The sequence below is a fragment of the Megalobrama amblycephala genome, linkage group LG24 (assembly GCF_018812025.1).
Source record: "Megalobrama amblycephala isolate DHTTF-2021 linkage group LG24, ASM1881202v1, whole genome shotgun sequence".
Lineage (NCBI taxonomy): Eukaryota > Metazoa > Chordata > Actinopteri > Cypriniformes > Xenocyprididae > Megalobrama > Megalobrama amblycephala.
This window is the reverse complement of record NC_063067.1, coordinates 28,794,756-28,808,518: the sequence shown is the minus strand read 5'-3', so window position 1 is coordinate 28,808,518 and position 13,763 is coordinate 28,794,756. Positions and strand designations below refer to the sequence as shown.

Below are 13,763 nucleotides of genomic sequence, written 5' to 3'. Positions count from 1 at the left end.
AATGAACGCTTTCAGAAAAAGGTTATATGGACTGAGGAAGGAGTTAAGATGGAAGATGTAGATAAAAGTTGGTCGTTTTTCTGCTAACCATGTAGATGAGAGAATAGGGGGTATGAACCGTAATGTCGGAAAGGCTGAGGTGAATGGACGGGTTGTAAATTTGGCTGAAAGGGACTTTGTCACTACTGATTTTCTCCATCATCAAATCTTTCCATCTTGTGTTTGCTGTACCAAAGTTTGTGCTAGAGAAATATAATCAAATAAACTTCAAACAACACATTATTCAGTCTAAAGGACTTTATTATTAATCCACAGAGTGAATGAACAGTTTTACTCATCCTCTGACTGAAATGGGGTTATCTACAAATGCATTAATGAATTGGTATTTTTACACAATTTAAAAATTACACAACACAATTACACGTAATGTGTAAAAAACAAAAGGAGGTGTGCTGTTCTACCATTTTTACGTTTAACCAACTGTCCATCTGATGGTGTCAAGGGATGATTTCTCTCTACCGCAGTTTCATCACAGAGTTCTACACTTGTTTATCACTGGTTTATCTGTCAGAAAACGGTGATTTATGATCCCATGCATTACTGAGTGTCTCTTATGAAGAATCTGGTGAGAAGAAACAGCACAGTCACAAGATGCACAAAAGAAAAACAACAACATGTGTGAGGGGTTTGGCTCAAGCAAAGATGGTCTCCTCTCTCCTCTTCTTGGTAAGGATGGTGCCGGGCTTGTGCTGGGCTTCTGGGTGATTGGCCAGCTCGGGCGGGCAAGTGGACACGGGGCTTTCTAAGATGGCCTGTTTCAGGTCGTAGAACACAGAAGAGTCTTCTTTGGTCAGGAATGTCATCGCCATACCACTCTTTCCAGCACGACCCGTTCGGCCAATACGATGGATATAGTCTGAGAAAAGCAACGTTAAAAATTAATCCTCAAAATGGGCACAGTAAACAGGATGTCCCCTGAAATAACAATTTAACAGTTCTAAAGGGAAAAAGGTTTAATGGATAAAGTGACAGAAATGATGTCGGACTTACCCTCAATGTTCTTGGCCATGTCGTAGTTGAGGACCATGGAGACATCGTGGATGTCGATACCTCTGCCTGCCACATCTGTGGCCACCAGGATGTCCTTAGCTCCGGCCTTCAGGTTGGACAGGGCGAACTCTCTCTGTTCCTGACCTTTACCACCATGAAGTGTACAAGCATTGTACTGCACAAGAGAGGAAAAGAACGATTGAGAGTTATTGACTGAAAGTTATTTCTATAAAGAATTACAGACAGTAATAAACACTGTGTACTCACTCCCATCTTCTCCAGAGACTTAGCCAGCACATCACAACCCTTCTTTTGGTTAACGAAGATGATGATGGGCGGCTCGAAGCCACTTGCCAAAACTTCAAGCAGCTTCTTCCTGTTTACCACACAAGAACATTTGCAAGAAAAGGTTTAGTATATTTCTAATGACAGCTTCCACTTGAATATGAGGGGTTACAGTTGACGTGTGCGCTCTGACCTCTTTTCACCCTCAGACATGAGGATGACCTTCTGCTCCACTCTCTCGTGTGGTTTGCCAGCAGAGCCGATGTACACAACCGCAGGCCGTCGGAGGTAACTTCTGGCCAAACGCTCCACTGCAGGAGGCATAGTGGCTGTAAACATGACCGTCTGAGAAAACGAAGGGACGTGCAATAATATGAAATTAAAAGAGGAAAAAGGGAACTAAAGTAAGCAATAGAATATGTGACTTCATTTCATAATGGGGAATCAGAATCAGTTATTTCCTTTTTAAACTGTGATAACTCAGTATCTGTTACCTGTCTGTATTTGTGTTTGCCTGACTCAAAGTTCTGCATCATTTTTTCGGGGTCCTCAGCATCATCTGTGTCTGGCTTCTGATTAGTCACAGGAATGTACTCCAGAATCTTCTGGACGTCGGGTTCAAAGCCCATGTCAATCATTCTGTCGGCTTCATCCAGTACTACATACGTGCACCTGCTCAGGACGAGGTATCGGTTTTCCAACACATCGATCAAACGACCAGGTGTGGCTATGACGATCTGAGAATGAGGAAGCAAAACACATCAGATCTACAACTACAGTGAGCTTATCTATTACCAATTAGGGCTGTCAAAATGGCTGAAAAGCTAAATTCGAAATTCTTTCTGAAATATTTGCAAAATTCGAATTATATTCGAATTCTAAAGGCAATACTTAATGTTAGAGGAAAAAGTACTTTATTGTCTGCTATGCCCATAAGAGAGCGCAAGCGAGCGCAATAAGCAAATATACACCAAATCAAGCATCGCATCTTTTATTGAAATGAAATTCACTTTTTTTTTTTCAAACAACTGTTTTTAAAAGTGCATAAAAACTGTAAGTACATCACGACACTAAACTGAGAAAACACGCTTCAACAGACAGCGTAATGTTTGTACTACATGAACACAAAATAGCGACCTGCCATTCAGAAACAATCCGCTCACTACACATATTGCTCGTCAAAACACCAGATGGTTTTTTTTTTTTTTTGACAATGTTTCCAGCTGATGAAAACACGCGCTCAGCTCTGGGGGTGTGTTTCCCGAAAGCATCGTTAGTCAACTATGGCCTTAAGTCCCACTGAACTCTCTTGGTAACGACGGAACTTGCGACCATAGTTCGCTTTGGGAAACGCACCCCTGACCGTTGTGGCAGGTATGGTCAAGTATCTTTGCCAGCTGCGCAATATGTGGAAACAAACATACCGCACTGTTTTTGCCACCAACTGAGAGGGTTTTTGTCAGCGGGTAGCGTAGCTTCTCTTTCATACATATCCATCTGCTCCAAAGGCCTGATGCCTTTTCAGCACTGCTTAGGGTCTGACTGCATATGCCGTGAACTGGTTGGCCATAGCAGACAGCGCAGTTTTTTTTTTCTTGCGTCAACTTCAGCGCGCTCATTTTTGATCCTTATATTTATCAATTAATGCACCCTGCACCACGCTGTACTGGATAACATAAACAAGCTGCTTCAGTTAGGCCATCGTGGCCTGCGCTCCTCTTGACAGTGCAAAAATTCGAATGCACGGGTTTTACATTCGAATGTGCCTTTTTTTTCTTTTTTTTTTTTATTCGAGGAATATTTGAAATTGGAATTTTTTTTTGACAGCCCTATTACGAATACAGACATCGACCAGTGTTATTTTAATATCACTAAATATAGAGATGCTGTTAATTAGTTTTTATTTTTGTATTTTTTGTTTTCATTTTAGTAATGTTGTTCGTCATTTTTATTTATTTATTTACTTATTTATTTTTAATGTCTATATACTTTTTAGCAACTTATTTCAGTTTTAGTTATTTTACTACAAGTTAAACTAAATGAAAATGTTGCTTTGGCAACTAGCCGAAATAAGTTATATATATTTATTTCAAGTAACAAAATGTTTAAGCGTAATAACCCTGACAACAGCAGCATAAAATGATTAAACATGAATAATTAATAACAATTGGCTAATGGAAGGTATTTTACACTCACCTCGCAACCCATCCTGAGTTTGAACCCTTGATCCTCTCTGGATATTCCACCAATCACGGCTACTGTCCGGATCCCCAGCGGTTTGCCGAATTTTATGGTCTCCTCCTCGATCTGCTGTGCCAGCTCACGAGTTGGGGCCAGAATTACAGCATAAGGTCCCTGATCAGAGTCCTCAATCCTACAGTCAAACACACACACAAAGTTTCCCATATTTTATCTGATTCCTCAAAACATGTGTTGGCACATAAAAGTGTGACAGAAAAAAGTGAGCTCACCTGTCAATCTTAGGTAGAGTGGTGATCCAGACCAACAAGGGAATGAGGAAGGCGGCGGTTTTACCGCTACCAGTCTCGGCCACACCAATGATGTCGCGGTTCTGTAGACCAATAGGAATGGCCTGCCTCTGGATAGGTGTAGGATCCTGACGAAGAATGAACATTTAAAGAAAACATTTTTAATATATACAAAAACACATTTACATGGATGGATGCCATACGTCATGAGCATTTTTAAACATTCGCAGAACAATCTAATCATGTCAGCAAACAGAAACACACTGACCTTATAGCCACACTTTTCGATGACCTCCAGAATGTGTGGTGGCAGTGAATACTCCTTCCAGTTGCGGATGGGGTTGGGGATCTTCCCTCCTTTGGTGGTGATGCTGTAGTCCTCTCTGAAAATTCTCCAGTCTCTGTCTGTCATCTCATCCAGCTTCTTCTGAGACCAGTGTCGGTCATCCCAGCGCTGCTTAGCCTCCTTCTTTCGGACTTTCTTCAGCCTCAGTCTGTGAAATTACATAATTAATATCATATCATTAAAACTGAACATTTGATTATAATTTCCATTTTCCATAATGGAAGCATTAGCTCTCCCTTGTATCATACAACCCTGTCATTGGGTGTTTTTGTTGAAAACATAAATTATTTCACAAAATTGCTGTTTTTACGATTTAACATAATTGTTGTCTATTTAATACAGTTTAAAATGTAATTTATTCCTGTGATGTCAAATCTGAATTTTCAGCATCATTACTCCAGTCTTCAGTGTCACATGATCCTTCAGAAATCATTCTAATATGATGATTTGATGCTCAAGAAACTTTTATTATCATTATCAATGTTGAAAACAGTTGTACCAAATATTTTTCTGCAAATGTGATGCTTTTTTCGAGACTCAAAATATCAAAAGAACATTTATTTGCAATAGAAAATTGTGACATTATAAATGTTAGTCACATTTGATATTAATGATTTAATGCATCCCTGTTGAATAGTATTAATTTCTTTAAAAAAAAAAAAAAAAAAAAAAAAAACTGAGCCCAAATGAGGTATATACTGAATACTGAATGAAGTGTGTGGATCTTACTCTTCTTGCTCCTTCTCTTCAAGTGTTCGTCTCTTCTCCATCAGGTCTCCATAGAATCGGGACTGGTCTCTCTTCTGCTGCTTGAGGTCGATGCCGGCGATGAAGCCTCGGCCGTACAGCTGAACTTGATGCTTTTCTTTATAGCTAAACACAAACAGCCTTGTGTTGTTAACTAACTCTTTAGCTCCTCTCTCACATATACTATACATACATACATATGTAAAACGAGTGACCTGAGGAAGTCATGACCAAATGCAATGCAATAAAATATACAAAAAATAATCTGGACATTCATGTGCAGTAATTTGAGGTGTCTCAATACATGCTTACATTGGATTGTAGTCGGTTGATGTGTCTTCAGACGCATCCCACTCAAAGACAAACTTCCTGTCGTTCAGATGGCGAGTACGCCGCCGTTTCTTCATCCCACCAAGATATCGCTCCTAAAGAGAAAATAAGTATCGGTTCACTATTTGTCAAAGACACATATCCACCCAATGCACTTCAATGCACAGCAGGGAAAGGGAAAAATACATGGAAAGATGATATTCTGTGGGCAGAAACTGCTCTAAACGTGCAAATGAATTTCATAGATTTTTCTTTGGCCAACATTTGCTTTACATATACCCAAAGGCATATTTAGTAACAGTTTACTCAATATTAAAAACTTAACTCTTTTTCTACCTGACACACTCTGCTAATTCTGTGCAATCTAGTATTTCTACATTTTTACCAATACCCGGTCTGGCATAGGTAATATAGGTGTATGTTTAAAATAGGGCTGTCAAGTGATTACATTTTTTAATCGAATTACACAATGTGGCGATTAATCTAATTTAATTGCACATTAAATTTAACTGAGTAACTTAAAGTCATTATTGTGTTAAATGAGAAAAGCATCAAATAGACATTACAAAAAGTAGCTTTAGAAAAAAAAAATATTTTATTTGATTCAACATAGAATTTATTACACAAACTTTTAGGCATTAACAGCCATGAGGGTGAGTAAATGATGACAAAATTTTAAATTTTGGTTGAACTATACCTTTAATAGGATTTTTATTAATATGAAAAAATGAAATATTTTTTTTTTTAATGAAAATAATACTCTAAATAAGAAACTAAAACTGCCAGTAGGTGGCGGTAAATGTCTAAATGAGTAAGTCAATAGCTGCGTCTCATTTCGAAGGCTGCGTCCTCCGGAGGTCGCATTTGTCGACCGCATACTTCATTGAGGCGGTCTCATGAAAAGTAACTGTTAGATTACAAAGAAAGAGAGATATTACAGTATTTTACACCCCACAAGGAATAACAGGCAAATCTGAGCAAAAGTAGACAAAATTGTCTATATTATAACAATATTAACCAGGGTGTCTACAGATATAAACAAGTTAAATTTAAGACCTTTTTAAGACCTTTTTAATAACACCGTATATGAAATTTAAGACCAAACCTGCGATAGAAATACGCATGATAGCCTATATATTAGACCTGCACGATTCTGGATAAATTAAGAAACAATTTTTTTCAAACAGAGATCACGATTCTCCCACAATTCTGAACAGACTACTAAACAAAACATTTACTAGAGGTTCTGACAAAGTGCTAATTGCTTTGAATGAATAATTCAATGACTTATAAGTACTTTTTTTTTTTTTAACAAATTTCTTGAATGAATGATTCAATGCAAAATACATTTTTAAACAGTCTCATCACCACCTAGTGGCATAACGATGTAATTGATAAAATAGTTACTTTCAAAAGGTGATTCACTCTATTTTGATTGCTTAGACATCAGTGTTTGTTAGGGCTGTCAATCGATTAAAATATTTAATCACGATTAATTGCATGATTGTCATGTGTTGACTTGTGATTAATTGCATATTTTAATTTGTATCTTTACGAAATGGGCTTCATATGATTCGGATTTTAAACCAAATACTTTAGACATGCGGTTTAGACTATGGGCCAAGAAAGGGATCACTGCTTATTGTTCAATTATAGATAAAGGGCAATTGATAGACTTTAATTCTCTAAAAGAAAAATTTAATTTAGAGTCCAAGGATTTTTTCAGATACCTTCAGCTCCGACATCATTTCTGTCAGAAAATTAAAAAGGGGACTGATGAAGATCCAATTAAGAGTCCTCTAGTTAAAATATTCTGTTCAGCTTATAAGGCTGAACCAATGTTAAAGACTATTACTAAACTATATGGAGCTCTGATGGATATGCAAGGAGATTCATCTCTGTACATCAAGGAGAGATGGGAGAAAGAAAGTGGTATCACCATCTCAACTGAAGACTGGAAAAATATATGTGAATTTCAATGGGCAGCTTCTCGTTCTTCTTATTGGAGAGAATTTTGCTGGAAAAACGCTATTCGGTTTTTCATTACTCCAAAACAGAAAAATAAATTTCTGGGCAACTCAAATTGTTGGAGACTTTGCGGCTCACAGGACGCTAACCATTTTCACATATTTTGGGGTTGTCCTATCATCAAAAGTTTTTGGAAAGATATACATAATGTATTGGAAAAAATTTTAGACATTTCAGTTGATTTCAGTTTTGAGGCACTCTACATGGGAAAGGTGTCAATGGTTTCCTGGGTTAAGAAAAACAAATATATGTACAGAATTATTCTTGCTTCAAGTAAAAAAGCTATTACTAGATGCTGGTACAAACCTAACCCACCACAAATACCGGAATGGATTGACATTGTAAGAAGTATTTTTATTATGGAGAAAATTACTTTCTGTATAAATAACCAAAAAGATATGTTTGTTGATTTTTGGTCTAAATGGATTGAGTTTATAACCCCCATTGAACCAAATATTTTTTTGTTATAGATCATATGTTTTGTGTTTATATAAATATTGTGTCTACACCCACTTTCTTTTGTAAATAGTTTTTGCTAAAATTGGAATATAATTTAACGAGATATATTGATCGGTTTTTGTCGAAGACCTTTGAGCAGTTTTTTTTTTTTTTTTTTTCTTTGAAATGCTGTAAAAGTGACAAATGTCAAACTGATATTGTGAAATTGTATCTTTTTCCAATAAAAACTTAAATTAAAAAAAATAATAATAATTTGTATCTTTACATTATTTCCATAAAACATCTAAAGCTCAACCAAACAGCTGATCATAGCTGTACAGGGCGGGTTTTTATTTCTCATCTGCATAAATATATCTGGTAGTAGAGCTAATGCAAGGGCTAGAAATCAATTGGGGTTATCCTTTGCCTTTTTATTTATTTATTTATTTATTTTTTCAAATGTTTGAAAGAACAATAACAATTGTCATCATTGTGGGGTTATCCTTTGCTGAAACTTCCTCATCATTGTGGAGAATGCAGCTCATGGTTGCATAGCAACGACAGACGCCACGGGTGCTTTGGATAAGATGAAAGCGGTGCGTCTGCACTTTCCACGCATTTTTAGATGCGACGTGAATGCCCCCTATGGCTGCATCTCCATTTCTCCAACTACGTGCTAGGCCACGGGTCAAACAGAAAATGCATGCTGCGTTAATTTGCGTTAACGAGTTAATAACGCGTTAATTTTGACAGTCCTAGGGTTTATATATACGAACTATACACTTTTATCCCCATTCTTCTATGATAATATGAATATTTGTTACACAGAAATAACGACTGTGTTGTTGACAAGACTGTTTGTGAAGCTGTTTCATACCTAACTGCTCTCTCTGGCTCAGCGCAGCGCAAACGCAGATTTGAATGTTCCGGTGTGATTTTGTCAAAAGTTTAAAAGACAGGCGAATTGTGGTCGCATGGACTCATCATTCTCGAGCCATTTTTCAATAAACATTAATTTACCCGTTTTAAAGCCAGGAGACTGGTCAGCTAACTGTAATTCGACCTATATTCTGCTCCCTCAGTTCTCTTTGATGATGCAGTATCCATAGCGGGAAAAACATTCTTCAGTCTGTTCAATGATTGTAAACTGTCATCGAGTTCATCAGACTTTTTTTTTTTTTTTTTTGCGGTGATGTGACCAAAACTATTTAAGACCCATCGAATCAGAATTTAAGACAATTTAATACTTTTTAAGGCCTTTTATTAGGAAAACTTTATTTCAGACATTTTAAGACTTTTTAAGGACCCTGTTAACTTATTTATTGAACTGTTGTATAAAATCAATATCACATTTGCACTCTTTGGGTATTTGGGACAAAAACAGCACTCGTGTGATTTATATCATGATATAAATATGAGAAAAAACGGGCTTTGCTCTGATATCTTGAATTTTGGGGGCATATAACAGCGTTCTATAGGCTCCATCACACGGTGATTGTTGCCCTGCTTCATGTTCGTCACCAATCAACTTTATCAAATGTAAGATGACCTACGTAGGTCTGGGGCGGGTGCGTTACATGCGTCACTTTTAACGAGTTATTTTTCCCCATAACTAATTAATTAAATGAACACACTAAATTGACAGCCCTAGTTTAAATACTATTTTATTTGCCTTTAAGATTACTCTCATTCAAGACAAAGATCTAAAGAATTGGTTAGTGTTTTCTCCTGCTGAATAGGTGTCAAACTCATCACCTTAATGGCCTGCAGCTCTTTTCCTTTGTCTTTTTCTTCTCTAATCTTCTGCCGTCCATCATCCTCATCATTCCCATTGTTCTCTCTTTCCATCCGCTCCCTTCTTTCCCGCCGTTCACGCTCCTGCGGATCCTCTGCAAATTAGATAAAGCAAGATGATGAGAAGAAAAGATAAAAACCAAAAATTATAGTCAACATTCAGGAGTGCACTAGCATATAGATGGCTTCAAAGCTAATAGACAAACTAAATGCTACAAAACTCCAATAATAAAAGTATAACCGTGTTTCTACAGACGCTATTATTTGTTCTAGCCTCTCACCTAGCATCTTTCTGCCAATGTCCTGAAATACTCTTCTTTTCTTCCTCTCATCCTCCACCTGTCTGCGGCGTTCCTCTGTCTGCTGCTCTCTCCGTTTGATGGCTTCAGCTTCTCGCTCCGCTTTGGACAAGAACTTGGGCTGCAACAGGAGGATATGTTTAAGAAAAAAAAAAAATGGAGTGCACTAATTTGCATGAATATATAGAACCACTTTACCTTAGACTCTGCCTCTTCTTCTGCCTTCTTCTTTGCAAGCAGCTCTTCAAGAGAGAGAGGCTGCACCTGAAACAGATTGCAGAAAAGTCCAAGTCAAAAAAGTACACAATATACAACTTTCAAACTTGAAATGTCTTCTAATAGGGCACCTTCTTTTTCTTCTTCTCATCTTCCTCATCTTCCTCTTTTTTCACATCCTTATCCCTCTTTAATTTCAAATCCTTGGATTTTGGAGAATTGCTCCTGAGAGAAGAAAAAAAACACTTTATAACTAAGTACTAACATATTTACATTATTTTAATTTAAATATTTAAAATATCTAGACATTGTATGCATATATCTATATATACACACACAGATTTTTTTTCACTGTAGCCTATACAAATTAACCCCTATAATAATGGGTGTTGTTCACATTTTGTCAAACCCCTGTATGTATGTGTATATATATATATATATATTTATTTATTAGGGATGGGCGATATATCGCATGCGATTCTCACGCGCATTTCGTCAGTAAAGCCGGTTCCCTGATTACCGTTAAATCGCCATCACCTGCTTTCAAATGGAGCGGCATTTAATAAACAGAGCCGTAGTTCACTGATAAGCCACGCAAATATCGTGTTCATTATCGAAGGCGATTCATCTGCGATATGAACGTGATATTGCGTGGCTTATCAGTGAACTACGGCTCTGTCTGTTAAATGGCGCTCCATTTGAAAGCAGGTGATGGCGATTTAACGGTAATCAGGGAACCGGCTTTACTGACGAAATGCGCGTGAGAATCGCATGCGATATATTGCCCATATATATATATACACACAAAATATATAAATATATACACATACATACAGGGGTTTGATAACATATGGCGCTTAGCTGTTTGTTATTAGCTGTTTGATAACATATGGCGCTTTTCCACTGCATGGGAAGGCTCGCTTAAAAGTGCAGTAAGCAATATCTGAGAAACGCTGTTGAAAGCGGATCAGACCAAGCACCAAAACAAACTTGTAGTCAATCAGCAGTAAGGGGCGTGTCAACTCATTAGGGGGGAGGTGCCTGTGCTGCATAGTGTGTTTGTGAATTTGGGGCGGAGCTATCAAGATAAGGGTGTGATCCTTTTAAGTTTGTTTTGGTGAATTCAAATATCAACAGAGATTTTCAGAAATTGCTTACTGCACCTTTAAATAGTTCCACCTCTTTTGAGGTAAAGCGCTCCGAGCCGTGCTGAACCAAACCGAGTCGTTCCACGCAGTGGAAAAGCACCAATATTTAAGCAAAAGGCTAATCATATTAATTACTGTTATGTGTCCGATGTTGCAAAAAATGATACCAATGTGCAGCGATTACCTGCACAGCTGAATCATCAGACTAGGTAAGCAAGCAAGGACAATAGCGAAAAATGGCAGATGGAGCAATAATAACTGACATAATCCATGATAACATGATATTTTTAGTGATATTTGTAAATTGTCTTTCTAAATGTTTCGTTAGCATGTTGCTAATGTACTGTTAAATGTGGTTAAAGTTACCATCGTTTCTTACTGTATTCACGGAGACAAGAAAGCCATCGCTATTTTCATTTTTAAACACTTGCAGTCTGTATAATTCATAAATAATTCATAACTTCATTCTTTATAAATCTCTCCAACAGTGTGTAATGTTAGCTTTAGCCACGGAGCACTACCAAACTCATTCAGAATCAAATGTAAACATCCAAATAAATACTGTACTTATGCAATTTGACATGCTGCATGACGAACACTTTGTAAAGATCCATTTTGAGGGTAATATTAGCTGTGTGAACTCTGTTTATGCACGAGAATTTAAAGGGGCAGCAGCCTGAATCAGCGCATATTTAATGATGGCCCAAAATAGGCAGTTAAAAAAATTTATTTAAAAAAATCTATGGGGTATTTTGAGCTGAAACTTCACAGACACATTCAGGGGACACCTCAGACTTATATTACATCTTTTGAAAACGCATTCTACGGCACCTTTAAACCAGGCAAGAGTGTAGAGTTACAGTCAAGCTATTTTAAGGCATGAAGATTTTTTTTTTTTTCACAGGAAAAAACATTAAATGTGTCATTTTGGTGATCAAATATGAGTTTTAAGGAATAAAATTATTGACTACAGGGGGACTTTAACTGGTGACCTTGGTGACAAGTAAAGCCGCAGTATTTTGCAAAAACAATGTTCAGTACATCACCAAAAACATTCAAATTTGCAAGCATCTTCTTGACATCCTTATTGTTCAGCCCTGAAAAGGTTTGTGAGGCAAGTATGATTCAAACCTTGATTTCTTGGATCGGTCTTTGTCCCGTCTGTCCCTGATTCTCTCTCTGTCTTTGCGGTCCCTGTCTCTGTCCTTCTCTCTGTCTCTTTCTTTGTCTTTTTGACGACGATCTCTAAAAACAGATAAGCAGAGCTAGAGTTAGATTACAAGTGATTATCATCAATCACATGAGAAAAGGAGAGTATAAAGCCCTACACACCGGTCTGGAGATTTGGATCTGCTGCGGGAGCGCTTGCGTTCACGAGACCGATGCCGTTTGCGTTCTCTGCCCGGAGATCCCTTCCGATCGCGGTCTCGGGAGCGAGAGCGACTGCGCTTACGGGCCTCCCGCTCCTTCACTGCGCTGTCCAGCTCCTTCTTGTCAGAAGACTCGCCAGCCATCTGGACAGAGGAGGAAAACAAGGCCAGATGCATTATGTTGTGACGCATGTTTATGAGACAAGTTACAGCTAATCTGATTTTAAGTGCAAGACTAATTGTTATATATCACGCATACATTTTGGATATATGTTTGTTTCCAAACAACACTGCTTGTTTAGGCAAAATTCGTCATATTACATTAAGTGCAGTCATTAAAACACAGCTGAAATATGTAACTATACAATTACACGTGCAATAATGACAAAACGCACTGGAGTTTTCATAATATCGTCTAACTCCACACAGGCGCAGCTCTGAACACAGCAATGGCCTGCTGCCTTCAATAAACAAAACCTTTAAGAACCAGAACAAGACTATAACGAGTAAAACAAATTTATTAAGAACACGTCAACTGTGCTGATATTAAAAAATAGAAGAAATTTCATGCAGTTACTTACTTTAGGGATCAGAATCAAGACGCTTGCGAAGCCTGTGCGTTTCACTAAGCCGCCATTTTGTTTGGCGTCAACATATGACGGACTTCCTGTGAGGGATTGTGGGAGATGTAGTCCAAAACTACTTTCCAAAGCCCTGGGGCCAGTTGCATAAACTTAGTCATTATATTAAGACTGTGCCTTAAGAACTAGTTTGACCAACTTGCAGTTAACCAAGGGGTAATCAATGTTATTTTCCCTATTCCAATTACTCCAATCTACCTTTTTATGTAACAGACTTTAAAAAATTAGGACCACTCTTCAAGAAAAAAATAGTGTCTTAAAGGATTAGTACACTTTTAAATAAAAATTTCCTGATAATTTACTCACCCCCATGTCATCCAAGATGTTCATGTCTTTCTTTCGTCAGTCGAAAAGAAATTAAGGTTTTTGATGAAAACTTTCCAGGATTATTCTCCTTATAGTGGACTTCAGTGGGGTTCATCGGGTTGAAGGTCAAAATTACAGTTTCAGTGCAGCTTCAAAGAGCTTTAAACAATCCCAGACAAGGAATAAGGGTCTTATCTAGCGAAACGATTTGGTCATTTTCGAAAAAAAAAATACAAGTGTATATACTTTTTATAAACAAACGTTCGCCTTCCAAGT

At 37.5% G+C, this 13,763-nt stretch overlaps 1 protein-coding gene across 1 annotated transcript; it reads right to left on the bottom strand.

Moving 5' to 3' along the window:
• Window positions 1-282: 282 nt before the first annotated feature.
• On the bottom strand, window positions 283-13,274 carry ddx23 (DEAD (Asp-Glu-Ala-Asp) box polypeptide 23). The gene is made up of 17 exons (XM_048177493.1): window positions 13,122-13,274; window positions 12,503-12,684; window positions 12,302-12,415; window positions 10,154-10,247; window positions 10,005-10,070; window positions 9,789-9,927; window positions 9,469-9,602; window positions 5,230-5,342; window positions 4,900-5,043; window positions 4,093-4,318; window positions 3,807-3,952; window positions 3,532-3,709; window positions 1,830-2,072; window positions 1,529-1,680; window positions 1,318-1,426; window positions 1,051-1,225; window positions 283-916 (listed from the first exon to the last, which is right to left on the bottom strand). The coding sequence occupies exons 2-17, from the start codon at window positions 12,682-12,684 to the stop codon at window positions 693-695; spliced, it is 2,439 nt and encodes an 812-aa protein (XP_048033450.1). The 5' UTR covers window positions 13,122-13,274; the 3' UTR covers window positions 283-692.
• Window positions 13,275-13,763: the final 489 nt, after the last annotated feature.

Excerpts from the sequence above, each read along its gene's own strand:
- ddx23 (XM_048177493.1), bottom strand. The coding sequence starts at position 12,684 with ATGGCTGGCGAGTCTTCTGACAAGAAGGAGCTGGACAGCGCAGTGAAG. Across the intron at positions 10,248-12,301 it reads GACCGATCCAAGAAATCAAG|GAGCAATTCTCCAAAATCCA; the intron begins GTTTGAATCATA and ends TTCTTCTCTCAG. Across the intron at positions 3,953-4,092 it reads TCGAAAAGTGTGGCTATAAG|GATCCTACACCTATCCAGAG; the intron begins GTCAGTGTGTTT and ends ATTCTTCGTCAG.